Source organism: Prionailurus bengalensis, chromosome D3, assembly GCF_016509475.1.
Source record: "Prionailurus bengalensis isolate Pbe53 chromosome D3, Fcat_Pben_1.1_paternal_pri, whole genome shotgun sequence".
NCBI classification, from domain to species: Eukaryota; Metazoa; Chordata; class Mammalia; order Carnivora; family Felidae; genus Prionailurus; species Prionailurus bengalensis.
Window position 1 is genome coordinate 26,272,118 of NC_057356.1, and position 24,927 is coordinate 26,297,044.

At 48.8% G+C, this 24,927-nt stretch overlaps 1 protein-coding gene and 1 long non-coding RNA gene across 3 annotated transcripts in view; one reads left to right on the forward strand and one right to left on the reverse strand.

Moving 5' to 3' along the window:
* The window catches only part of MYO18B (myosin XVIIIB), a 258,283-nt gene that overhangs the window by 100,527 nt on the left and 132,829 nt on the right, over positions 1-24,927 (reverse strand). For both annotated transcript variants that reach the window (XM_043558069.1, XM_043558070.1), the window contains exons 29-33: positions 21,713-21,867; positions 17,438-17,561; positions 16,441-16,641; positions 11,883-11,993; positions 7,095-7,199 (exon numbers count right to left, since the gene is read on the reverse strand). In XM_043558069.1, the coding sequence (XP_043414004.1) occupies positions 7,095-7,199; positions 11,883-11,993; positions 16,441-16,641; positions 17,438-17,561; positions 21,713-21,867 (696 nt within the window). The remainder of the gene's footprint in view (positions 1-7,094; positions 7,200-11,882; positions 11,994-16,440; positions 16,642-17,437; positions 17,562-21,712; positions 21,868-24,927) is intronic.
* On the forward strand, positions 21,719-22,799 carry LOC122470447. The gene is made up of 4 exons (XR_006293915.1): positions 21,719-21,819; positions 22,219-22,232; positions 22,308-22,344; positions 22,428-22,799. It is a non-coding gene; the product is annotated as an uncharacterized LOC122470447 (long non-coding RNA).

Sequence of the window (24,927 nt, forward strand, 5' to 3'; positions counted from 1 at the left end):
TAGGGCAGAACTCGGGAGCCCCTTAATGCTATTCATGTGAGTGGTACTTCTCTGAGTTTATGAAAATGCATTGAGCTGTACGGGAGGGGTCCGGTATGCTTCTCTGCCTATATGTTATGCTTCAGTAAATGGTGCTTAATATAGCTGTGCTGTTTTTGGAGATCTAAGTCAAGTTTTGCTGTCCCTCGAGCTGGTCCCTTCTGCCAGGTTAAGGCATGAGGTCATTTTCTGCAAAAAGTTGTTACCCAAGAAGTAAGCACATTCCTTCCCCCAAATCCCTGAACTTGTAGGCCCTCTGAGCGGGCAGCTGTCCAGTGGCCCCTGCAGAAGCCACGTTCCTGGACTCGGCACCAGGAGGGTGACAACTCCCAGCGGCCAACAAACAGAGAGAGGCACAAGGTTCCCCAGAGGACCGGCATGAAACAGCGACAGTCCACAGTCTCACCTACGAACAGTGCCTACTGGAAAAACACTAGGGGAGCACCTCTGAAACTCTAGAAGAAATTAACAGCCCCTTGGGGTGCCTGGGTGGCTCCATCGGTTAAGCCTCCGACTCTTGGTTTCGGCTCACGGTTCATGAGTTCAAGCCCCATGCTGAGCTCTGCACTGCCTGTGCAGAGCCTGCTTGGGATTCTTTCTTTCTCCCTCTCTCTCTCTGCCCCTCCCCTGCTAGTGCTCTCTCTCTCTCTCTCTCAAAATAAATAATTAAAAAAAAGAAAAAGAAACTAACAGCTCCCTTCTCGGACTCTCCAGAGACCAGCGGAAAGAACACAGCACCATCTATCAGATGGGGAGTTTTCAAGAAAATGGGGTGTAGGTGTGTTTCAGCCATGGGACCCAATTTCTACCCACCTGGATACCTGTGCCTCTCAACAACCATTTCCTGGGATGCTCAGAATGCCCCAGAATATTCTAGAAAGAAGGTGGGGTTGAGAATGGGGTGGCCCCGGTTTTAAACCCTGGCTCGCCATTTGCTGACATTGGGAAGGATGGCTGAATCATACGACCTCTCTGAACCCGAATCTCCTTGTCTGTAAAAATAAGGTGAAAAAAATAATCTCTACCCTCCATGTTGAGATAAGACAAGGATCAGGCATGATAATGGATCAGAAAGCACTTTGCATGCTGTCAAGTGCTTTACAAATATAAAGAATTATGAGTATTGTCTGATGACCTAGAATGCACTCCTCTAGATTACGCATTACTATTTCTCGGCAACTAGCTTTGAATTCTTTGAAAAATGAGTTGGTTCTTCGAATATAGCCTCTTTGTTCTCAGATGTATTGCTTTGTTAAGTTTTAAGTGCTAGTCTAATGTGTGTGTGTGTGTGTGTGTGTGTGTATATATATATACATATATATATATATATATGTTATATAATCTCACCTGCTGAGCTGAGATCAGGACGGGGCATTGTGCCAGGCCCTTTGTCACATGTTACTGCATCTAACTCCTGTGACAATCTCTTAAAAATAGACGTTATTATTATTGCCTTTATAAAATGCAGTAATAGCTTACTTTTTTTTTTAATTTTTTTTTCAACGTTTATTTATTTTTGGGACAGAGAGAGACAGAGCATGAACGGGGGAGGGGCAGAGAGAGAGGGAGACACAGAATCGGAAACAGGCTCCAGGCTCTGAGCCATCAGCCCAGAGCCCGACGCAGGGCTCGAACTCACGGACCGCGAGATCGTGACCTGGCTGAAGTCAGACGCTTAACTGACTGCGCCACCCAGGCGCCCCAATAGCTTACGTTTAAAGGGAGCTAAGTGTCAGACCCGGTTCGAAACCCTTTAGGGAAATTAACACGTTTGGTCTTCATGAAGCATCTATGAGGTATGTAGTATTAGGAGTCCCATTTGACAGATGATGAAGCTGATGCCTACAGAGGGGGAAGTAACCAGCCCAAGGTCACACAGCTATGAAATGGAAGTTTGGATAGGAATCCAGCTGTCCTGGCCAGAAAGGGGTAATTGTAGGGAAATGTACGATACAAGAGATGTGTTCTGCTTTTTAATTTAAGGGAAAGCGTGCTTGGGAGGAGCATCGCCCAGCTCAGGCTGGGAGGGGATCCGCAAGAGTCTTAGGTAAGTGGGAGCCAGGTGAGCTGTGGGAAGGGCATTTCAGGAAGAAGCCATGCCATGAGCAAAGACAGAGGGCTGAGAAAGTCTTGTATATCTGGTTCTGAGTGATTAGCATGAGGGTGTAAAACACAGAGGTGGGGCAGGGGGCCTGGGGCCAGCTCATGTCTTGTGAGCGGTGGGGACTCTTTAAGTATGTACCGTCTCGGGAAAATGGAGGTACAGCGGGTGAAACTGACATAGAGAAAGTGCTCTCCCCAAGGTCACAGAGTGGCTGTGCAGGACCCTGGACAGCTCACTATTAGAATGCAAGTCTCTAACCACTGCACGTCAGAGCCTAGGGGAACCTGAGTCCTGAATCACTAACTCGAGCCCAGGTTCATTACTATGATTGCATTCAAGCAGCATATTAGCATCTTTCTTATCTCTATGTCTGTTCTTGATCTTTATACATCCCAAGAGTATAAAGAGCATTCATTTGCCTGTGGAGCAGGTTGGTGTCAGGAACACTCCCTAATGTTGGCGCTGACCACGGCTCAGAGTCTATCAACTTACTGAAGACCCTGAAAATGCGACCACCCCATCTCCTTTGCAGAGGGGTCTTTGCAAACAAAACTTACAACAAAATCTCAGTCCAAGTCACCCTCCTCTTCATAATGAATCGTTACAAGAGAGGAGGGCAAAAGAGAGAGAGAGAGAGAGAGAGAGAGAGAGAAAGCTCATTAGGTTAATGGGAAATAAATGTCATTCGGCAAGTTTGCATTCTGTAGCACAAAGATTCAAATTTGGATAAAGCTGGTGAATAATTAACCAATAAATCTAAATGATGTTTAGTGTTGTTTTGGGAAACTATATTCAAACCTCAACTGTTTCAACATTTATCATAACGCCAAATTGTCTGGGGCTGTTGTTAAATGTCTGTTGTCGGGACACCTGGGTGGCTCAGTCGGTTAAGCATTCGACTTCGGCTCAGGTCATGGTCTCACAGTTCGTGAGTTCGAGCCCCACATCGGGCTCTCTGCTGTCAGTGCAGAGCCCAATTCAGATCCTCTGTCCCCCTCTCTCTCTACCCCTCCCCTGCTCACTCTTTCTCTCTCTCAAAAATAAATAAACATTTGAAAAGAATGTCTGTTGACAAAGATCCCTGAGTCCTTTAAAATGCAATTTGTAAATGCCATTGGAGATAATGGAAGCCACTTTACAGAAGGGGAAATTGAGACTAGGAGAGAGAATGAATAACATTCTAAAAAAAATCAATATGGTCAACAAAACTATGATTCTAATTAACTGGATATTTATCATTTTTTGGACCTTCATCATTTTTAACTATTTTAATGTTAATGTATTTTTTTTTTTTTGGGACAGAGAGAGACAGAGCATGAACGGGGGAGGGGCAGAGAGAGAGGGTGACACAGACTCGGAAACAGGCTCCAGGCTCCGAGCCATCAGCCCAGAGCCTGACGCAGGGCTCAAACTCACGGACCGCGAGATTGTGACCTGGCTGAAGTCGGACGCTTAACCGACTGCGCCACCCAGGCGCCCCAATGTTAATGTATTTTTGAGAGAGAGAGAGGAGAGAGAGAGAGAGGGCATGAGCAGGGGAGGGGCAGAGAAAGAGGGGGACACAGAATCTGAAGCAGGCTCCAGGCTCTGAGCTGTCAGCACAGAGCCTGATGCAGGGCTCGAACTCATAAGCTCTGAGATCATGACCTGAGCTGAAGTTGGACGCTTGACTGACTGAGCCACCCAGGCACCCCTGGACCTTAATCATTTTTAAGCAGCATAGCACTAGGTTTCAAAAATACAGGGCTTTCAAATAATATGGATCCCATTTCAAACCCACTTAGGCCACTAACAAGCTATATGATCTTGGGAAATTTCCTTTAGTTTTTAAGCCTCACTTCTATCATTTATAAGAAGGAACTAATAATACCTATCCCACAGCATTGTTGTAAAAATCAAATACCGTATGTTAGAAAAAATTATGACTAGTTATCTACCACAAGAATAGAAATATGGTTTGTAGCTTTAGAACAAACATGAGAACAAAAGGGATCATAGAAAACATTACCAATGTATCCAAGAGCAGGAAAAGAATATAAGAAGAAGCAAAGAGGGGCACCCGTGTGGCTCAGTCGGTTAAGCATCCGACTTCAGCTCAGGTCATGATCTCATGGTTCAGGAGTTAAAACACCACGTCAGGCTCTGTGCTGACAGCTCAGAGCCTGGACCATGCTTTGGATTCTGTGTGTGTCTCTCTCTCTGCCCTCCCCCACTCTGCCCTGCCTCTCTCTCTCTCTCTCTCTCTCTCTCTCTCAAAAATAAACAGACATTTAAAAATTTTTTTTCAAAAAGGAAGAAGCAATGAAGGGGACAAAAAGCCAACAAATGTTAAACACAAAATAGGAGAATAGAAGTAACTTCATATATATTAGTTATTCCAATAAATGTAAATGAATTAGATTCTCATATAAAAAGTTTGAGACTAAAAACACTGAAAACAAAACACATTCACATACACATTTGGAAAGGGTGAACCTGAAGGGATGAAAAAAAAAACGGTCTTGCAGGCTAACTAAAAGAAATCAAGCAAAATAACATAAGGCAAAACCCATTGATTGAGGAAAGAGGGACCATTTAATAATCAAAACAATCTGCTAAGGAAAGAAAACAATAATAAGCTGAGATGCACCTAAAAACGTAATCTCAAAATATATGCATACCCTGGAGAAACTCTTGCCCACGTGCACAGCAAGACAGATATAAGACTAGGCACTGAAGTTTTGTGTCTTTGTATGAAAACAACTACATATCCACCAGCAGAAGAATAGAATTAAAAATAAAAAGAATATGGGGTAGCACTTAAGATAAATGAATTAGAGCTACATGGATCATCATAGACTGATCTCATAAAAGAAGGCAACAAAGTAAAATGCAAAATTGTATGTACTGTGTGTGGTTAACTTTTTTAAAAAAATTTAATGTCTATTTGTTAGTGAGAGAGACAGACAGAGAGAGAGAGAGAGAGAGAGAGAGAGAGAGTGAGAGTGAGCGGGGGAGGGGCAGAGAAAGAGGGAGACACAGATTCTGAAGCAGGCTCCAGGGTCTGAGCTGGCAGCACAGAGCCCGACGTGGTGCTCAAACCCACGAATCACAAGATCATGACCTGAGCCAACTGAGCCACCCAGGCGCCCCTGTGGTTAAGTTTAAATACACATACAGTGGAATTCTACATTCCAGCCTCAGGATGATGGTTTCCTCTGGGAGGCAAGGAAGAAGGAAGGTGGGAGGGGCCGGACTTTGGGAATGGAAACCAAGGGGCCACCAGCTGTTTTTGGCGTGGGTTTCCTGTCCTTAAAAATATCTGAATGTAATACAGCAAAATTTTAATTTATGTGAACCGTGGGTGCTTGGTGCATGAGCATGAATTCTATTATTCATTCTACTTTTTTCCATGTGTTTGGCAAGTGTCTTAATAAAACATTAAAGATTACCAAATGTGATCATTTATTTAGAGGTCCCAGCGTGGTGACTCACACAAAATTAGCATTTTATTCATCTCAAATCACCTTCCCTTTGCACAGAAAATGTTTCATTTCAGCAATATCTATAAAAATCTTTCCTTCCTGGTTTACCTACTTTGTTAGCTCCAGTGGACCCTGCTGAATAGAACGCCGCCTTCTCCCGGAGATTTCCCACTCTCGTTCTAGAATCAAATACTGGGCTGGGCACTCTGGCACTAATGCTAATGAAAGAGTAACCCCGATGGCTCTGCACTCAATGGCCCCAGTTTGCTTGGCTGAGAAACTAGAAAATGCAGAGAAGGACGATGATGAAGCTTTCCTGTTGCCTCCTTCAGCTCCCCACCTGGATGCTCAATGCTATGGTGATCCTGCGCTAGGATTCACTCATTTAATCAATTTTTTTAAAAATACCCAACGAGCTCCTATTTGTCTAAGGCCTGGATGCCCTAGTGGGCCATTTGGAGACCGGCCTGCATTCCTTCGTGAACAGAAAGGGAAACTCTGGTGATTGATGGCGAGAGCATCACTAATTAAAAGGCAATGAATGCGTATTAAGCAAATCCATTAAAACCCACTCCTGTGATACTTTCAAAGACATCATAGAAGCCACAGGCATCCCCCTCCAATGCTGAGGTTTCATGCAGCAGCGGTACAGACAGGAAGATGCTTCCCAGCTGGGAAATCAGGGAGCTGGTGCAGGGCCCTGCCTGCTTTGTTTACAGCTGTGGTTTTCCGACTTGGTGCTCAAGGGACATTTGGTAAGGTGTATAGACATTTCCGGTTGTCACAAGGGAAGGGGGATGGGAGGCTGCCGTCGTTCAGCAGGTGGAGGCCAAGGGATGCTGTTCCACATCCTGCGACGCGCGAGATAGCCTCACCTGCGACAAAGGCTGATGTGGCTTGAAACGTCCACAGCGCTACAGCCGAGAACCTTGATGTCCAACTGTGGCAACATGCGCACAAGGCTCTGCCTTTCAGTAGCGGTTAATCAGCTCACCCAAAGCCAGGCAGACAGAAGTGGCCCAGCTAGGGTTTAAAGCTACATTTGCCCGACTCGGAGCCTGCTGCCTCTGGCAAAAGTCTCATCCTCACGAGGCCAGCTGTGAACACAGTGACCGTTCTCATTCACCCCACTGAAGCAAGGCCTGCCTCCCCCGTCTACCCGACAGCCTGCTGAAGGCAAGGCCACCTCATCTGTCACTTCTGGCTGGGCCCACTCCATGTATTCTCATGGTTCTTCCAAGAACTCTGCTGCGTGTGGACCCCAGAAGCTGTCCTTTGAAGAGCCGGTGAGTGTGGACAGGGCCTGAACTGATGGGCAAGAGGGCGCTTGGGAGGATCGGGGGAGGCTGGCTGAAATGACTAGGGTCTGGCTTTTCCTGAAGACTGCTGAGCTGTCCCTGCCCCTGAATCCACCTCTCTAATAGGGCCCGGAGGGCAGGGAATGTGTTGCCTCAAACATGTTTTGTTTGCGGGTGTTTCCCCCTTACCTGATCGCAGAGGGTTCCAATCAAGCCTTCCAAATCCTGCTTCTCATGAAGGGCTACCTGCTTCTCCTCGTATTCTTGTTCCAGCTGCATTTCCAGCTGGCGGAGCTGTGGACACAAAGGGCGGATACATACATGGGATAAATGAGCTCTATCCAGACCAAGCTCACGAGGCAGGGACCCCCACCCAGAGGAGGGGAGGAATGTCAAGTGCATGGCTGCCGTCCGGCTCCACAAAGGCTGCCCTGGCCATCAGGAGGGCGCGTCCCTGTCAGAGAACCCAGCAGCCTAGGAGCTTGGGAGCCTGACAGTTATGGGGCGAGCTGGCCGCTTATGGGAAACCCCCTGCCCCTTGATGTGAAGCCCCTACCCCCAGTTCCCTGCCCACTCCTTAACAGGTGCTTCCTCCTATGCCATGACCTTGCTCGAATGTTCGCAGATCTCGGCATTTGGATTTTAAGGCCTCTGTACAACATTATGTCTGATGTATTGAAATGTATCCACCTTCTTTATCAAATAGGCTGGGAATCCGTTCTTGTAAAAAGAAGTTTGGACTACAAGTTCGTGTCTCTCCAAACTTCCTATGTTGAAATCCTAATGCCCAGGTGCAGTGCTCGTTGAAGACGTGGCCTTTGGGAGATAATTAGGTTTAGACCAAGGTCATGAAGGCGGAGCCCCCATGCTGGGATTGGTGCCCTTTATAAGGAAAGACAGCAGAGGAGTGCCTGGCTGGCTCAGTCGGTTAAGCGTCTGACTTCGGCTCAGGTCATGATCTCACAGCTCGCGAGTTCGAGCCCCGTGTCGGCTCTCTGCTGTCAGCTCAGAGCCCACCTCGGATCCTCTGTCCCCCTCTCACTGTCCCTCCCCCACTAGCACATGCGTGCTCTCTCTCAAAAATAAATAAATAAACATTAAAAAAATAAGAAGAGACAGCAGAGAGCCTGCTTCCTCTCCCTCCACCGCGTGAGGACACGGCAAGAAGACCATTGTCCCATTGTCCGTAAGCCCGGAAGAGGGTCCTCCCCCGACGCCCAATCTGCTGGCACCTTGATCTTGGACTTCCCAACCTCCAGAACCGTGACAAGTAAATCTTGTTGTCAGCCCACGGTCTATGGTATTCTGTTATACTAGTCCAAATGGACTAAGACATCTGGCTGCAAGCAACTCATTCAATTTACAGTTGGCTCTGACTTCCCTAATCCCCCCGCAAAGGCAGGTGCTCCCCGCCGAAGTGAATACCCCACGGCAACCGCTTTGCACACCTTCTTCCCTACCAGCCTCTGTCCTACATGTTGTCTCACCCTTCCCTTCGTCCTTCCTTTCCATGCTGTCAGTGACCCTACTTCACAGCTGGGTAAACTGAGTCAGAGAGAAGCTGTGAGGCGCATGCTCCTAAGTCAGTTGCTGCTGAGAGCAGTTAGTGTTCTATCTTCTGGCCCCAGCTTTTCTGCCACCCCAGACAGCCTTCAGCTTTCCCACGTGGGTCGCTAAAACGATTGATTTCCTGCCACGGTGAGAGAGACAGAGCAGGCCCTACACGTGAAGTCCATGTGAGTGCCTGTCATAAGGATAAAAACACCTTTCTCTGACCTCACCCTCTCCCTTTATAAATCTATCCACGGAAAAGCCTCAGGAGGGTCTGGGTCACATCTCCGCCTCACTGGGGCCCCGGGTCAGGGCACCCGTGATGCTTTGCGACACTTTTAGAATGCGCCAGAAATTGTGCAACCTTCACCTGAGGGCGCATGGGAAGGGACTGAGGGTTTCCATCTCCTGACCCACGGAGGGGAAAAAGCACTGATTGATGGTCACTTACGTAGAAAGCAAGTTCATTTCAGAACTTTCTTTTAACAGTGAGAGAAACAAGGCACTCTGTTTGTATCTGCTTGTAGAGGGAAGACAGGCAAAGCTAAAACTCATTTTGAAAAATTCATATTTGAAAAATACACAAAAGAGGGGCGCCAGGGTGGCTCAGTCGCTTGGGCCTCCAACTTTGGCTCAGGTCATGATCTCGCAACCCGTGGGTTCGAGGTCCTGCATCAGGCTGTGTGCTGACAGCTCAGAGCCTGGAACCTGCTTCTGATTCCATGTCTCTCTCTGCCCCTCCCCTACCCGTGCTCTGTATCTCTCTCTCTCTCTCTCAAGAATAACAAAGCATTACATTTTTTTAAATTTTAATAAAAAATAAAGAAAAAAGAAAAATACACAAAATAATAAGAACTATATATCAAGCAAGGCCAAGTTTCCTGGAGTGTGCTCTGTGGGATGCTTCCCCTTGGCATTCACAAGTGTGATGGGTATGTAGGTGGAGGACGGAGGAAAGTCCACGCCAGAATCACTGAGTGTATCATTTCTTCAGTGCAAGACTTATCAGAGCCTTTGGCAAGTTCGTGTGCAGGAAGCTCTAATAGAGGCAGCAGCATTGCCCAAGGCTACCTTCTATCAATGCTTCCTAAAATGGCCTTCCAGGGTCCAAATGTTTGCAAAAGAAAAAAAAAATTCAAATCTAGCATTTTGGTTAAGAGACTGGGCTTTGGCAGGAGACAGGTCCTAGCTGGGCTACTTCCCGGCTGGGTAACTTTGGGCAACGCACTTCACCTTCGTGAACTCTGGTTTCCTCATCTGCAAACCAGGACAATCGATGTTACAGAGCCCTAGAGAGGGGCAAAGAAGTGGGGCATAAAGAACCCAGCCTGGCGTGTGGCACCCACTGGGTGTTCAAAGACTCCCATCCGTTTCTCCCAGATATGTGGATCATGGAAAAGGAGGAAAAACTGGTCCCTCAATGCGAACCCCCAGCACTTTCCAGTTTGCAGGGTACTTCTCATTCTTTTCTCCCTTCTTCACAATAGCACAGGAAGGTAGAACATTTTCTATCGTTGCTCCGATTTTACAGATGAGAAAACTGAGTCTCAGGGAGGTTATGGGACATCGAGGTCCGGAGGAGTCCAAAATCATTGGACTCTTTCCAGCCCTGGGGAGTTCGGGAAGGAATGCACTTGGTTCCTCTAGATGTGAACCCCCAGAGGGACTGAGCTTTCACGAGACCCACAAAAAGCGTATTTGGAGACAAAGACAGGCAGCAGATACAGTAACATCACCCACTGGGGGTGAAGAATGGGCTCAGTTCTCAAACACCCCCCTGGAGTAAGGTCAGGGCACCGCGGCGGTCAGATCCGCCCAAGGATGTGCTCAGCTAGCCTCCCGTCTCCTGCCAAAGCTCTGCCAATCACTGAGGCGCCCTTCAGCCCTGCCCCGGGCGATGCGCTTAGCTGTGAGCTCTGTGGGATGCCAAGTCCCCACCCCCTGCTTCTCTTGGATGGATTAATCACACCCAGGAGCAAGTCAACCACCTGGCTGGTTCATGGGCTCCTCCAAAGGGCCACTGCCTAGAAATCCACACTCACCAGTATTGCTTGTTAAGAGTCCATTACAAGGATTACATTACCAAATCATGCAACACTTCCCCATCTGAGATCTCCCTGAGCCTTCACGGTGACCCTACAAGCAGCCATAGTCTCCTGTTTTACAGATGAGGACAGTGACGCTTCCTAGCAAGGTTACAGGGTTTCTCCAATGCCCCACACTCGGTAGTTGATGACGTTGGGACTTGACCCAAGCCTCCATGACTCCAAGGAAAGCAGCGACATTGGCTTTCTTGTGCGTCTTATAAACTGGCCTTGAGTGACCAGCGCTGGATACAGAGCAAGGAGTCAGGGAATAGCGTGGATTTTAGTAATAGTTGAAGCTTTTAAATCACTTTCCTAAGATGGCACAGTTGTTAAGGTGGAAAAGCAAAGATTCAGACAAAGAGTCTGCAAATTCCAACACCCAGACCTTCAAGCCCTACAGTCTGGAGGTCTCCGTAGACAGACCGCCCTGGGAGCTAATAGCAGGAGTCAGTTTTAGGAAATGCTCCTCAGCCCTTTCTTGGAGAGTCAAATGTACACAAAGCCGTGAAAGATCTGCAAGGGTCCCGCAGCGAGAAAACCTATTAACTGAGCCATACCCCACAGCTTTCCAGCCACTCCACTGAAAGGACTCCTCTTACATTCACGTCAGTCAATGCATCTGTAAGGGTGTGTATCTCAGCACTGGTTATAATAACAGAAGATCTGAAAATCCTGAATGCCCAGCCACAGGAGGCTTGTTGAACAAATTACAGCACGTGCCTAACATGGACTGCTTTGAAGCTCTTAACTATGTACATCAGACCGGTATTTACTGACATGGAAAGAGGAAAGAGGCCAAGGACAAAACGCTTGTGAAAGGCTTCAAGAAAGCACGGCCCCATTCGGGTGAAACGGTATCTCAACAAATATGTTACGTGTGTGTGTCCCATGACAGAGAGATACGAATTGGCTTGTAAAATAGTGGTAATGATGGTTTCTGGATGGTAAGATTTCAAGGGTTTATTGCTTTCTTATCCACTGTTTGAAAGGTCTGCAGGAGCTCGGATGATGCGTTAGGAAATTGTCTGCAAAGGAAACAGCCAGAAAGGACTGGTCCCCTTCTTGAAACATGGAAGGCCTTCCCCAAGGCCTAAGTCACATGGAACTGTGGGCTTTGGGCAGAAATCTGGGGGTGATTATGTTTGACAGTTCCAGAGGCTTCTGGAAGCTCCAGAACCATATTTAAGAGAGGTACTTCTGCTCTAGCAGCCTTGACAGCTAAGGCCTTAGGTGGATACAAAAAGTCGGTCCCCAGGCTCTGGAGTGCACCGCGCCCCCCCCCCCCCCAAAGGAAAATGGCACCCAAGACTGGACCTGCCAGGGCCCGAGGAGCACTTACCCGCTTCTGGCAGGACTGGCGGACATCTTCCAGCTCCTCCTCCTGGTCCTCACGGTCCTTCTGGTGCATCTGTTTCATCCGCTCGATCTCCAGCTCAAACCGCTGGCGGAGCTGGGGACAGCAAGGACAGCACATGAGGGTGACCCACCCCAACCATGTCATCTGTGGTACTCCAGCTGCATTCTTCCTTTCTGGGATGCAGGGGTGAGAGTCCAGTAGCCCCCCACAGGTCCCCAGGGAGGTCAGAAACGGTAGATAAATAGCCCACATGCCACCTCTATCCCCTCCTGTGGTCACTACAAACATCACTAATCCGCCAGGCTACTTTCTGCCGAGTTTAGATGGAAGAATGCTTCGGAATCCTTCTCGACAATTGTTTAAGTTTGTTTACTTATTTTGAGAGAAAGAGAGAGAAAGCGCAAGCAGGGGAAGGGCAGAGAGAGACGGAGAGAGAGAATCCGGAGCAGATTCCGCACCGTCGGCCCAGAGCCTTGGGCGGGGCTCGATCCCACACACCGTGAGGTCACGATCTGAGCCGAAATCAAGCGTCAGATGCTTAACCTACTGAGCCACCTAAGAACCTGCTTCTCAACACTTTTAAGATGAGGCAGATATCATAAAAAAATTTTAAACGGGGGTGGGGGGGGGCACCTGGGTGGCTCAATCTGTTAGGTGTCTGACTTCGGCTCAAGTCATGATCTCAGGGTTCGGGAGTTCGAGCCCCCCGCCCGGCTCTGTGCTGACGGCTTGGAGCCTGGAAGCTGCTTCGGATTCTGTGCCTCGCCCTCTTTCTGGCCCTCCCCCACTCATGCTCTGTCTCTCTCTCTCAAAAGTAAAATAACATAAAAAAGTAAAAAAAAAAAAAATGAAGCATATGTGTCCTCCCTGGAGTAAGCATCCGTGATGGTGTTTTGAATGAGTGGGTAGGTGGGTGGCTGGATGATAAAATGAGTTTATGTATGAAGGTACGAAAGCCTCCAGGGGGAGATCACTTGCCCAGAATGTCACCTTGGACAATTCACTTTGCCTCTGATCACTCTTCTCTGCGGAAAACAATCACCTTAAAATGCGTTATGAGAATTCAGTGAGATGGCCCGCGTAAAGCACCTAGCACATCGCCTGGTGCACGAATCTGACTTTCTCTTTTGAAAACACAGACGACAGCCCCCCTCCCTCCTGGAAGACGTAACGAACAGCTGTGTCCCGCGAAGGAGGTGAGTCTTTTCAATAAGAGCCTCCAAAACTTGCTCGCAGCCGACAAAGAGCTGCGGCGCATGATGTCTAAGCTGTATGGTGCTGTCTAGAAGGTTCTAGAATTGGAAGCAGCCGTCACAGGTTCCTGTTGCAGTTCGAGATTTTCCTTTTTTGATCTTTGATCCATGAGGGATTGACCCAAGCCCCTGCTTCTCAAATTCTGTGGTGTGTTAGAATTGAACAATGCAATTTGTAAAAAAAATTTGCATCTTTAGGGCTTCCCCCTTGACCTACCGCATCAGAATCTCCAGGGTCCAGGCTCCAAGAATCTATACTTTCCAGCTTTCTCTACTGTGGTGGTGAGGCAAAAGGATAGTGTACCACAGAGCCCTTATTACAGCTCCTGGCATAAAGTAAGCTCACATTAAATGTCAACCTCCTTCCTCGCCTCCTTTTAAAATGACAGGTTATGGGGAGATAATCCAAAACGAGGAGCTTAAGCAAGTAAATATAATATTTCCTTTTCTTTTTTTTCCCCTAGCCTCTTGGACACTCCTGACATCTGCAATACCATTTATGTCAAGGCTATATGAGTGAACATAAAATTCCCCGGGGAAAGTGCTATATTGTAATCCATAAATATCTCCTGGATGTCTGCAAGGGCACAACACCGCGTGGGGTTCTGGGCGAAGCTAAAGACGGATGGAAGTGTTGAGTCAGCCTTGCCTCCTGTGTAGGTTGAGGGTGGCGAATTAGGAAAGTTGCATTAACTTTCGGGTCCCTGCGGTCAGAGGAGCACATTTCCGCTGCTGAGCGCCGAGGGGTGCCGGTGACATCTTAAAGAACCAACACAATTTTCCAAGTGCCCACTTTATTCCTGACGCTGGGTGGCTATGGGAGCTGCGCGATCTTCCATATCCCTTAACAATCTACACAGACATCCCACCTCCTTCGTGCACCTCCATGGATTCCTCGCTGGAGCTGGGGAAAGCCAGGGGGTTGAAAAGCCTCCCGTTTCGGGGTACAGATGAGGAGACTGAAGTCTAGAGAAAACAGGGGGCTTGCCTAAGGTCACATCGACTGAGCTGCCTTGAGGACCCCATGTGGATGCGACCATACTTCAGCCACAGACCTTTCCTGCCTCTAGGCTTTTGTACTGGCTGTTCCTCCTGCCCGGAACTCTCTCCGTGCCAACTTGCACTCACCCTTCCATAAATGTCACTTCCTCCGGTAAATGCCACTTCCTCCAGGAAGTCTTCCCTGATTGTTCCTCCCCCACCCCAACCCCCCTCCCAAAACCAGATTGGCAAGTTAAACTTCCTCTTAACACTCAGCACGACTCCAAACTTCCAGAAGGCAGAGACCACATCTGTCTTGTCTACAGCTACATCGCATGATGCAAAGTAGGCGCTTGATAAATTCCTGCTGGCTGAGTGAGTGAAGGGACTCTGCTTCCTGAATTGCTTCGGACTCTGTCCCTCCATGCCCACCACAAGCCTGGGCTCCACGCCAAGGGAGTGAGGGTAAGTGAGAAGCAAGGGTACGCGCCCCGGTGCTCCCTCTCCTCCTTGCCCCCGAACCACCACTCCTGTTCCTCACTTACCCAGAGCTGCTCAGGCTTCATCTGCTTTACATATTCATGCTATACCTGGGGCCCCTGGGCAGCTCAGCAGCTAAGTGTCCAACTCTTGATTTCAGCTCGGGTCATGATCTCATAGTTTGTGAGTTCAAGCCCCGCATCAGGTTCTGTGCTGACAGCATGGAGCCTGCTTGGGATTCTCTCTCTCTCTCCCTCTCTCTCTGCCCCTCCCTCGCTCTCTCCCCCCCACCCCCCGCATCAAAAATAAGTAAATAAACGTTTCAAAAAAGTATATATTCATGCTACCTAGTCACACTTTCTTGAAAAGGGGGTCCCCAACTTATAACCACTTTGAAATCACGGCAGCCTGAGAAATGCCCCAGGAGACATCGCTTCCCAGAGAAGCATCAGGAAACAGCTTTGCTTCCCCCTTGAAAAGCTGGTTTGTTTCTGCCTTGGGGTAATAAAGAGCAGGCAGCTCACATTTCCTTTTTCTCTCTGGCCACCAGGAATTTTAGAGCAGGAACCATGAAGGCTGTAAGATCGTATGCTTTGTGGTTCTGTTTATGCATTTGCTGTCCCCCAAACTCCTTAGAGTCTGCTTTAGTGTGTGTTTCTCTGGCTCGGATTGCTTTATTTATAATGTTTCTGTTTTAGGGCTGCCCGTGTGGCTCAGTCGGTTGAGCATCCGACTTCGGCTCAGGCAATGATCTTGGGGTTCATGGGTTCCAGCCCTGCCCCAGGCTCTGTGCTGACAGCTCAGAGCCTGGAGCCTGATTCGGATTCTGTGTCTCCCCCTCTCTCTCTCCCTTCCCCCTGCTCATGCTCTGTCTCTCTCTCTCAAAAATAAATAAACATGAAAAATGTATATAATGTTTCTGTTTTATTATGCAGACATTCTATATGCTGCTTGAATCAGTTCCTTTGTGGAATGGGGTGGGCATATCAACAGACAAGCCAACAAATAAAATCCTCACCTCACAAAGGGTGCTGGAACTAGATAGAGTACTTGATATTTCTGCCTACTTCCCCTTAGTTATTTTGTGGTTCCCAAAGAGCTAGTGCTCCAATCTTCCTTGAGGCTGTGCACGTAACAGGTGTTCTGGGTGCAACGGAGTCATAGGGCACAGGCCCCAGTTCCCTGGCACCCTCTCTCTCTGTCTCTGAGCCTCAGCTTCCACATCTGTGAAGTGGGGATATACTGGCATCTGACCATCTAAGGTTCTGGGGGAGATTCCTGAGATATGAGCCAAGGGCTGAGTCTGGTGTGCAGACGGCACTCAGTAAGCCTCAGATACCAGGCCAACAGTTATTTCTTGAGCACCAGCTAAGTACCTGGGCTCATTCTAGGCTCTGGGGAAGCCTGATCAGTAACATCAACAAAGCACCCTGCCTTCCTGAAACATTCTAATGGGGGAGAGCAGCATGGAGGAATTTTTTTTTTAACACTATCGAAGAAGATGACAGATACTGTAAAGGAGAAGACAGCAGCTAAGGGCATGGGAAGTGGACGTGGGGTGGGGGTGGGGCTGCTTTCAAGAAGGTGATCAGGGCAAGCTTCTCTGAGGTGACCTTGACGCTTTGCAGGATGGGAGGAGTGGGCTACATCATGGAGGACCCGAATGCCAAACCTGGAGGTTGAGAGAGTCTCGGGGGTAATCGGGAGCCATAGAAGAATGAGGAGCAGCTGAGTGAGGTGAGGCGTTGGTGTTGCCTTCCAACAACCCCCTACTGCACAGGAGCCAGCATGGGACAGGGCATCGGCCTGGGACAGGGCTTTCCTACCTGCTCCAGCTGCTTGATGGTGTTTTCTTGCTGACTCTGGATTTTCTCATGCTCCAGGGCGCTGGATTCCAGATTCCAGAGCCTCTCCTTCAAGCCAGCGACACAGTTTTCTCCCAGAGAGGACAACCCCAAGAGCTCCCGCTTATGGGCCTGCAATGTCTCCACCTCCTGCTTCAGCTGCGAGGTTTCCTGCTCTTTTTGCTGGAGACCAAGGGGGCAGAGATCTAGAGTCATGTGACCACACGCCCCATCCACCAGGGAACCGCCTGACATCCCTACCTTGGCCTGGCAGCCCCAGCAGCACCCCCCCCCCCCGCCATGGGACACCAAGGGCTACTCCCTGGGACAGCTCACACACCACGGGTGGAGGCTTTTTGGGGGAGCAGTTACCACCCCCCCAGAGTTGGGCCTCAAAGCACATAAAGGGAGTGTTTGTACATTTGTAAGCTGGGTATCTGCCGAGGCTGGGATGCAGACATAGGGGCAGAGAGGCAAGGTGTCCAGAAATGACTCGTTCAGGTTAGAAAGTCAGCTCCGAGGCCAAAGAACTTTGGGCTAGATCAAGAGGGAGCTGAATTCCAGGCTGAGAGCTCTTTTAGGGGTAGCAGGGAGCCACAGAAGGGTGAGGAACAAATGAGTAAGGTGCCTGTGTTGTACTTTAATAAAACCCCTCTGTGCTGGAAGCCTGCATCGTGCCCCTGGGTGGGGCGACAATGACCTCCTTCTTTGCCCAGCTTCTCCCTCCTGCCAGGTGGGCACCTTGAGAGTGCTAGGGAGATCTCATTATCAATATCTCAACTACTTTTTGTTGTGTTAGGGCACCCTGGGATCCATGACCCCAGCTGGCGGGCAGACCAGCATACCCCCCCCCCGTCACTATTTACTGCAGGTGCATGGCAGGGAATGGCGGGGGCAGGGGAGGTTCCCGGAAGCCAGCAACTAAGAGCCAAGATGGCTCCATGTGCCCCCCTCCCCCCAACTCCACCCCATCCCTTACCTTCAACTGCTGCTGAAGCTGGCCCAGTTCCCATCGGACACTGGTGTTCTCCTGGGTCACTTTTTCTCGAAGACCCTTCTCAAACACAGACTCACCCAGGGCCTGGGCCAGCTGCATGTCAAACCTGTTCAAGCAGAGCAGATGTCATGGCACTGGGGCGGAGGACGAGGAGGGCTGGAGAGAGGTGGTTAGCTTGCTGAGAACCATGAGGCAGAGAGAGGGGGCCCCAGACGACGGGAGGTTTTGCTCTGTGCTTTTGCGTAAGGTTGCGGACGTGCGGTTGAAATTTGCAACGCCAGAGAGCAACTTTTAGGGTTCACGTGGAGTTTCGGCAAAAGTAGTGGAGACTCACATAAAACACAACATGCATAAGTAAAAATAATAGAATAAAAGTATATACAGATATGGGAAAAGAGTTTAAAAAAAAACTTACAGAGCGATAGAAAAATTGCACCTATCTGGTTTGCCCATATATGCCAGGAAATAAATCTACAAGACCTAGGTTCGGGGGGGGGGGGGGTCTCGCACTCATTGACCCGTGAAGGAGTGAATGCATATATCTGCACAAACAAGAGATATTTTACATTTCACCCCCTCTATATCATCTGGTTTAGGCACGCATACGTTGCATTAGAGCACCGTAATTACTGATAAAAGGTTGGACATTAATACATTCGATGTGGTCCTCATTTGTCATCTCAGAAAAAAAAAAACACAAAGACAAGCCTGTCCTCTTGGGGGCTGGCCAGGGAATTAGGAAATGCCTCATTTGGGGGCTCCCTGCCCCTCCAGGATGGTGACCACTGGGTGAGAAGAACTTCCTGGATTCGATATCATTCCATGCAGTTTCCTTGGCCCTATATCCCTATCACAGATGAGGAGATCAGTACAGGAGGCTTTGGCAAGCCTCAATAAGATGTGATCTTGGTCACCTGCCCTTGGCCCACACAGAAAGTGCCACTGCTCCAGGGACCTTGGTATGGCCAGAAGGGTTAAACTGGGCATGGGGTTGGGGTCTTAGTGAGAAGAAAGTCCCCCTTGTTACAAGATTATCCAATGTATCTTAAAGCTAGATGGTCATTCAAAGCCTCAGACTCCTGAGAAAGCCGATCATGGGTCACAGGATGGGGTCCTCCTGTTGGAAGAGCCCAGGAGTTTTCTGATTGGCCGTTGGTGACATCATTCAAGAGGCGCCCGCGGCCGCCCCTGTGAATGGAAACTTTGTGATGGTGATAATGACCCAGGAGTCCCAAGGTGCCGGGCTCTGGGCTGGGGTCCATGTGGTCTTTATAGCAATTCAGCAAGAAACATGTAATGATATCCATTTTATAGAAGAGGAAACTGAAGTTCAGAGAGGCAGAGTGATTCGCCCCTAAATTCCAAAGTGGCCGAGGTGGGCTTGAGCCCAGCTTCTCTACTGTCTCAGCTAGTCCCCCATCTAACTGGGGCAGGTGGGATGAGGCAGTGGGGGCCAGACAGTGACCGATGTTTCAGAGGAGACCTTGACTTAACAGGCCACCCAATGCCAAAGAATGGCTCCTATGGACTCCAGCTTCTGGAACACACCGAACGACCGCCTGCCTAAGGCCAGAGGGATTCACACACATGCCTCACCCCACTAGAAGCAGGCCTGGGGTCTAACTTCCAGTATGTGTGGGAGTTGGTGAGCCCAGCGCAGGCCCCACCCCAAGGAGACAGGCTCGGAACTCCATCGGCCCTCGGAACCGAGCTCTGTGACCCATGGGGTAACCGTGGCAACGATCAGCCAAGCCCAGATGGAGCCACTTTGGGCCACTCTGAACTTGGAAACCACGCTGGGGACAGGGAACTCCCCTGCATGGAGACATCAGTCCATCCAGGGCTCAGCAAACTAAGGAGGCGGCTACCTCTACGATTTGATTAAAGTTGGAGAGATTATGAAGAAGTATTGCTGACTTCTAGATCTTTCCCTCCCTATGGTTATTTTGCCCGGATTCCTACTTAGGCCTCTAGCCTCCCTGCTATATTGCTGGACCACCTAGAAGGAAAATGGCTCCCATTTGCAACGAGGGTCAAAACATGAATTAACTTCTGCCAGGGGATGGTAGAGGGGTAGGGAAGCATCACAGGACAGGTAAGTCTTGGAAGGAAGAAATGGGATCTTTCCCAGGAGGGCGCCATGGGGAGGTTCTTGAGAGCCTGGAATGAAAGATTCTGACCAAGGGGGTTGGGAATGACCAGAGAGACGGAATTTTCTGGCTGCATAACCTCCACAGAGAGCCCCCGGGCCCCTCAGAGAGCGGAAACCCTACCTAGAGCCTCTCAGAACAGGAACAGAAGCCACAGATGAAAGCCAATGTTGTCACAGCTGGCAGAAACTCAGGGGATGTTAGAGCCCCCACCTCTCAGTTTGCAGATAGGGTCTGTCAGAGCTATTATTCAGCAACAGGTGGCCTGCTTAAGTCAAGGACTCCTCTGAAACATCAGTCTCTCTGGCCCAGAGAGGTGGTATCATTTGACAAGGTCACACAGGAACTGGCCAAGGAAAGACAAAGCCATTTTCCCCACTGCAAGGACAAGGTTCAGCCAGAATACCCAGGCAGGTGGAAAAGGAAACAGAGTCAGATTATCAATAAAAGATTAAATAACCTCTCTCATTTGAGGGGGGCATGCTAACAACTCCCCAAAAACTTTTTGTTTTCACATGAAGAAGTCAGCTCAGAAAAGATCAAAGTGATAGGGCACCTGGGTGGCTCAGTCAGTTAAGCATCTGACTCTCAGTTTCGGCTCAGGTCATGATCTTGTAGTCTGTGGGTCTTAGCCCCGTGCCTGGGTCAGCACTGAGAGTGCAGAGCCTGCTTGGGATTCTCTCTCCCTCTCTCTGTCCTCCCCTGCTCGTGCTCTCTCTCTCTCAAAATAAATGAACTTAAAAAAAAAGAAAAAAGAAAAGCTCAGAGTGAGAGAGAATATTTTAAAAAATTTTTTTAATGTTTATTTATTTTTGAAGGAGAGAGAGAGACAGAGCGTGAGCGGGGGAGGGGCAGAGAGAGAGGGAGACACAGAATCAGAAGCAGGCTCCCAGCTGTCAGCACAGAGCCCGATGCGGGGCTCGAACTCCCAGACCTCGAGATCATGACCCAAGCCGAAGTCGGACGCTCAACCGGCTGAGCCACCCAGGCGCCCCATACAGGAAGAATATTTAATTATGCAGACCCAAGTTCAAAATCCGTGCCCCTCCCATGAAAATATAATTCAGCGTGCCACCTCTTGGAAAAGAAGTGCCTTGAGCAAAACCACATCCTAGTCACATTTTCCGGTATTTTTAGTCCAGACTGTCTGAAAGAGACTGTGTCTCGTCTATCATTAGAGGTGGTCTGACTCCAGACGGGACCCCTCCCTGCACACCATCACCCTCACCAGCAAAGCTGCAGAACTCAGGCACAGCCAGGGTGTCCAGGGATTAGATGAGCACAGGCACTGAGGTTTCGCATGTGCAAACTCATGGGTGCCAGTCTAGGCTCAACCATTTGCTGAGCTATGACCACATCCCGACGGGAAAGCAAGCGTGGGAACCAGAGTGCAGGGTGCAGCTTCAAGGCTGGCATCTCGTTCATGCACAGGGCCCTGCCTACGCCAGAAGTGCTCATGTGATTGGAGAGCCTAAGTGTCGACTGAAAAGGGAAGTGAGTCGATTTGGGGCCTCCCCCATTCTCTGGCCCCATTTTCCGCCACGGGGCTAGGAGCCGGGATTCAGTCTGTCGAGCCTACCAACCCCATCACTTAGTCCTCGCTACAATGGGGTATTGCCATCCCCCACCTAAGGGTAAGGAACTGAGGCTGAGGGGGTTGGATGACTTCTCCAAGGTCATACAACTAGAGAGAGGCACAGCTCGGACTTGAACTGGGGTGGTCTGACATCAGCCCTTGCTCTCCCGCCCACCGTGCTCGGGTGTCCTCGCCCTCCACGGCCATCTCTTCACTTGTCAAAGGGGGGTGCTGAGGCCCAGAGAGGCCAAGAAAGCTCCCCAAGGTCACACGGTAGATTGGTTGTAGAGCGAGACTGGGGAACAGAAAAGAATGGCTTTTTGCTGCATGCTTGGGAGAAGCCTACAGGAGTAAGTGTGAGGGGTGGGGAGGAAAATGGGAGCAGAACGAGGGGTGAGGGGTTCCACCTTGTGGATGAGGAGCCCCGACAGGAGTGAGGGGGCTGAGGAGGAGAGCCTGGAGACCCCCAAGAGGCCTCAGCATTGACGCAGCCCACCCTGGAGCCCAGCGACGGCGTGAAACGCAACTCACTTCTTCTGCTTCTTCTCGAGCTCGTGACTTCGGCTTTGCTGGTCCTCCAGCTGGAGGCGGGTGTCCTCCAGGTCACAGGTCAGATGGTGGCACTTCCTCTTTAGCTGGTGAGCCATTTTCTTGGCCCCCTCATAAGCGCTCTGCAGCTCCCCGAGCTGTGGGAGTGAGTCACAGAATGAGCTACCCCTCTCCGCCCGCACTGGACGGGCTTTCCTCTTCTTCTTCTTCTTTTATTTAATCACAACAGCGTTTTTATTTATTTATGTTTAATTTCATTTTTTATTTTTTAAAATTTACATCCAAATTAGTTAGCATCTAGTGCCATAATGATTTCAGGAGTAGATTCCTTAGTGCCCCTTGCCCGTTTAGCCCATCCCCCCTCCCACTATCCCTCCAGCAACCCTCAGTTTGTTCTCCATATGTATGAGCCTCTTCTGTTTTGTCCCCCTCCCTGTTTTTATATTATTTTTGTTTCCCTTCCCTTGTCTACTTCTTATTTCAAGCAGCTGCCATTTCTGAGGTGAGCACAGTGGGAAAGAGAAAGGTACTGGGGTTGGAGAGACCCTGTCTTGACCACTTTCTGCCTGTTTCCCAGGAAGGAAGCTACTTCTCTGACCCCGTCTGCTCAAGAGGTGAGAATGGGGGCGGGGGGGAGGATGATTCCATCAGTCTCTCAAGGTTGTTTTTAATTTTACTCAATAATCTTCCTGCCAAGGTGCCCCATAGAGTCTTTACAAGCCCTGCCTCCACAAGAAGACTGAGGACTGTATACCTAATAACCCCATCAGCCGGCATCACCCCAGAGCCCATGTGGGGATTAGCCATGGAGCAGCCAAAATGGCGGCCGTAGAAGATCTGGCCAGGAAATCTGAGAGATGGGCTCTGAAGGTTAGAGCAGTAAATGGCCCTTCCGACGGGCTGAATTACACGGGGATACACATGACCGTGAACAAACAGAAAAGCAAAGCCTCTTGCATCTTTCTCAAGGAACCCCCCCCCCAAATGTTCTCGTTTGAATCTGGGAGAGAGGACAACTCAGCACACTCGCTTTGAAGAAATGGCCTCATTAAAGAATTTCTTTAAATAAGCAAAACTCTGAGTTAATGAAGCCTGTAATTCTAAATTCAGTATTTGATGGCAAATGGGATGTTTTCTTATATTCTGCTGCTCAGGAAAGGTTGCAGCTTTATTACTTTTTAATGCAGCATGAATAGCCCGGCCCCCCCCCCCCATTCCTTGGGGAACCTGACCCGCCTTTATAATTTGTTATTAAAGAACTGTGCTATTTTCCTGCAGTTGGGTTTAGCCACAGCTCAGGATGTTCTTGGGGAGTAGACATAATGCCCTTCTGGGAAGTGACCACTAAAACCATCAACACCATGGAGGATCCTGAGTTTCACTGCCATTATTTATCAAATCCCATGTGATCTCACCCTGGCCCACCTCTGCAGGTGATTACACAACGCTTTTCTCTCACACTGAGGAGATAGATATAGATTAGATATAGATACAGATAATGGCAAGACAGGCAAATATGGCCTCCATTTTCAAGGCACTTACCACTAAAGGTGGGGAGGGACCAAGAAGTAAGCAGATAATTACAATACACCATGATGAGGTTTATACTTGGGGACCCAATTCAGAGGCACCCAAACAATCCGTATCAGGGGAGACTTTCTGGCAGGAAGGACATGTAAGCTCAGATCTTAAAGATAGTTGAAAGTATCCAGGTAGGGGAGAGAGAATATTCTAGGAAAAGGAAACAGCATGTGCAAAGGCCCCGAGGTGAGGAAGAACAAGGCAGTGCAATGGAACAGGATAGACAGTCCAGAAATAGACTCAGAGAAATCTAGACAAGTGGTCTTTCACAAAGGGGTAAAGCTGATACAATGAGCCAAACAGTCTTTTCAACAAACGATACTGGGACAACTTGGTCATCCACATGCAAAAAAAAGAATCTTAACACAGATCTCACACCCTTCACAAAAATTAACTCAAAATGGATCATAGACCTAAATGTAAAATGCAAAACCTTGAAGTTCCCAGAAGATAATGTAGAAGAAAACCTTTATGACCTTAGGTTTGGCAATGACTTAAAAAACATTTTTAATGTTTATTTTTGAGTGACAGACACAGAGCATGAGCAGTGGAAGGGCAGAGAGAGAGAGAGAGAGAGAGAGAGAAAGAATCTGAAGCAGTCTCCAGGCTCTGAGCTGTCAGCACAGAGCCTGACACAGGGCTTGAACTCATGGAGTTCGAGATCATGACCTGAGTTGAAGTTGGATGCTTAACCGACTGAGCCACCCAGGCACCCCTGGCAGTGACTTTTTAGAAATGCACAAAAGCCATGACCCATGAAAGAAAGTTTATAAGCTGGACTTCATTAAAATTAAAAAAAAATTCCATGCTGCAAAAGACACAATCAAGAAAATGAAAAGACAAGCCACAGACTGGGAGAAAATATTTGCAAAAAAGCCCGTCAGATAGAGGATTGTTATCCAAATTATACAAAGAACACTTAAATCCAACAAGAAAACAACTCAATTTTTAAAATGGGACAAAGATCTTAGCGGTAGAAAGAAATGAGCTATCGGGGTGCCTAGGTGGCTCCGTTGGTTGAGCATCCAACTCGATTTAGGCTCAGCTCACGATCCTGGGATCGAGCCCCGCATGGGGCTCTGCACTAAGCATGGAACCTGCTTGGGATTCTCTCTCTCTCTCTCTCTCTCTCTGCCCTTCTCCCCTGCTCTCACTCTCAAAAAAATTTTTTTTTAAATGAGCCATCAAGCCACGGAAGGACGTGGAGGCAACTTAAATGCACATTACTAAGTGAAAGGAGCCAGTCTAAAAAGTTTACATGCTGTAGGATTCCAACTATAGGACGTTCTGGAAAAGGCAAAAGTATGGAGGGATGAATTGGTAGAAGGGTGTACTGATAAAGCAGAGAGGATTTTTAGGGTAGTGAAAATACTCTATAAAGCTACGATGGTGGATACATGCCATTATACATTTGTCTAAACCCACAGAACATACGACAGGAGGGAACCCAACGTAAACTATGGACTTTGGGTGATGATGATGTGTTAATGTAGGTTCATCCATTGTATCAAGTGGACCACTCTGGTGGGGGATGTTGACCATGCAGGAGGCTATAAAGGGGAATCATGGGAAAGTACCTTCCGCTCTATTTGGCTATGAGCTTTAAACATGTGAGT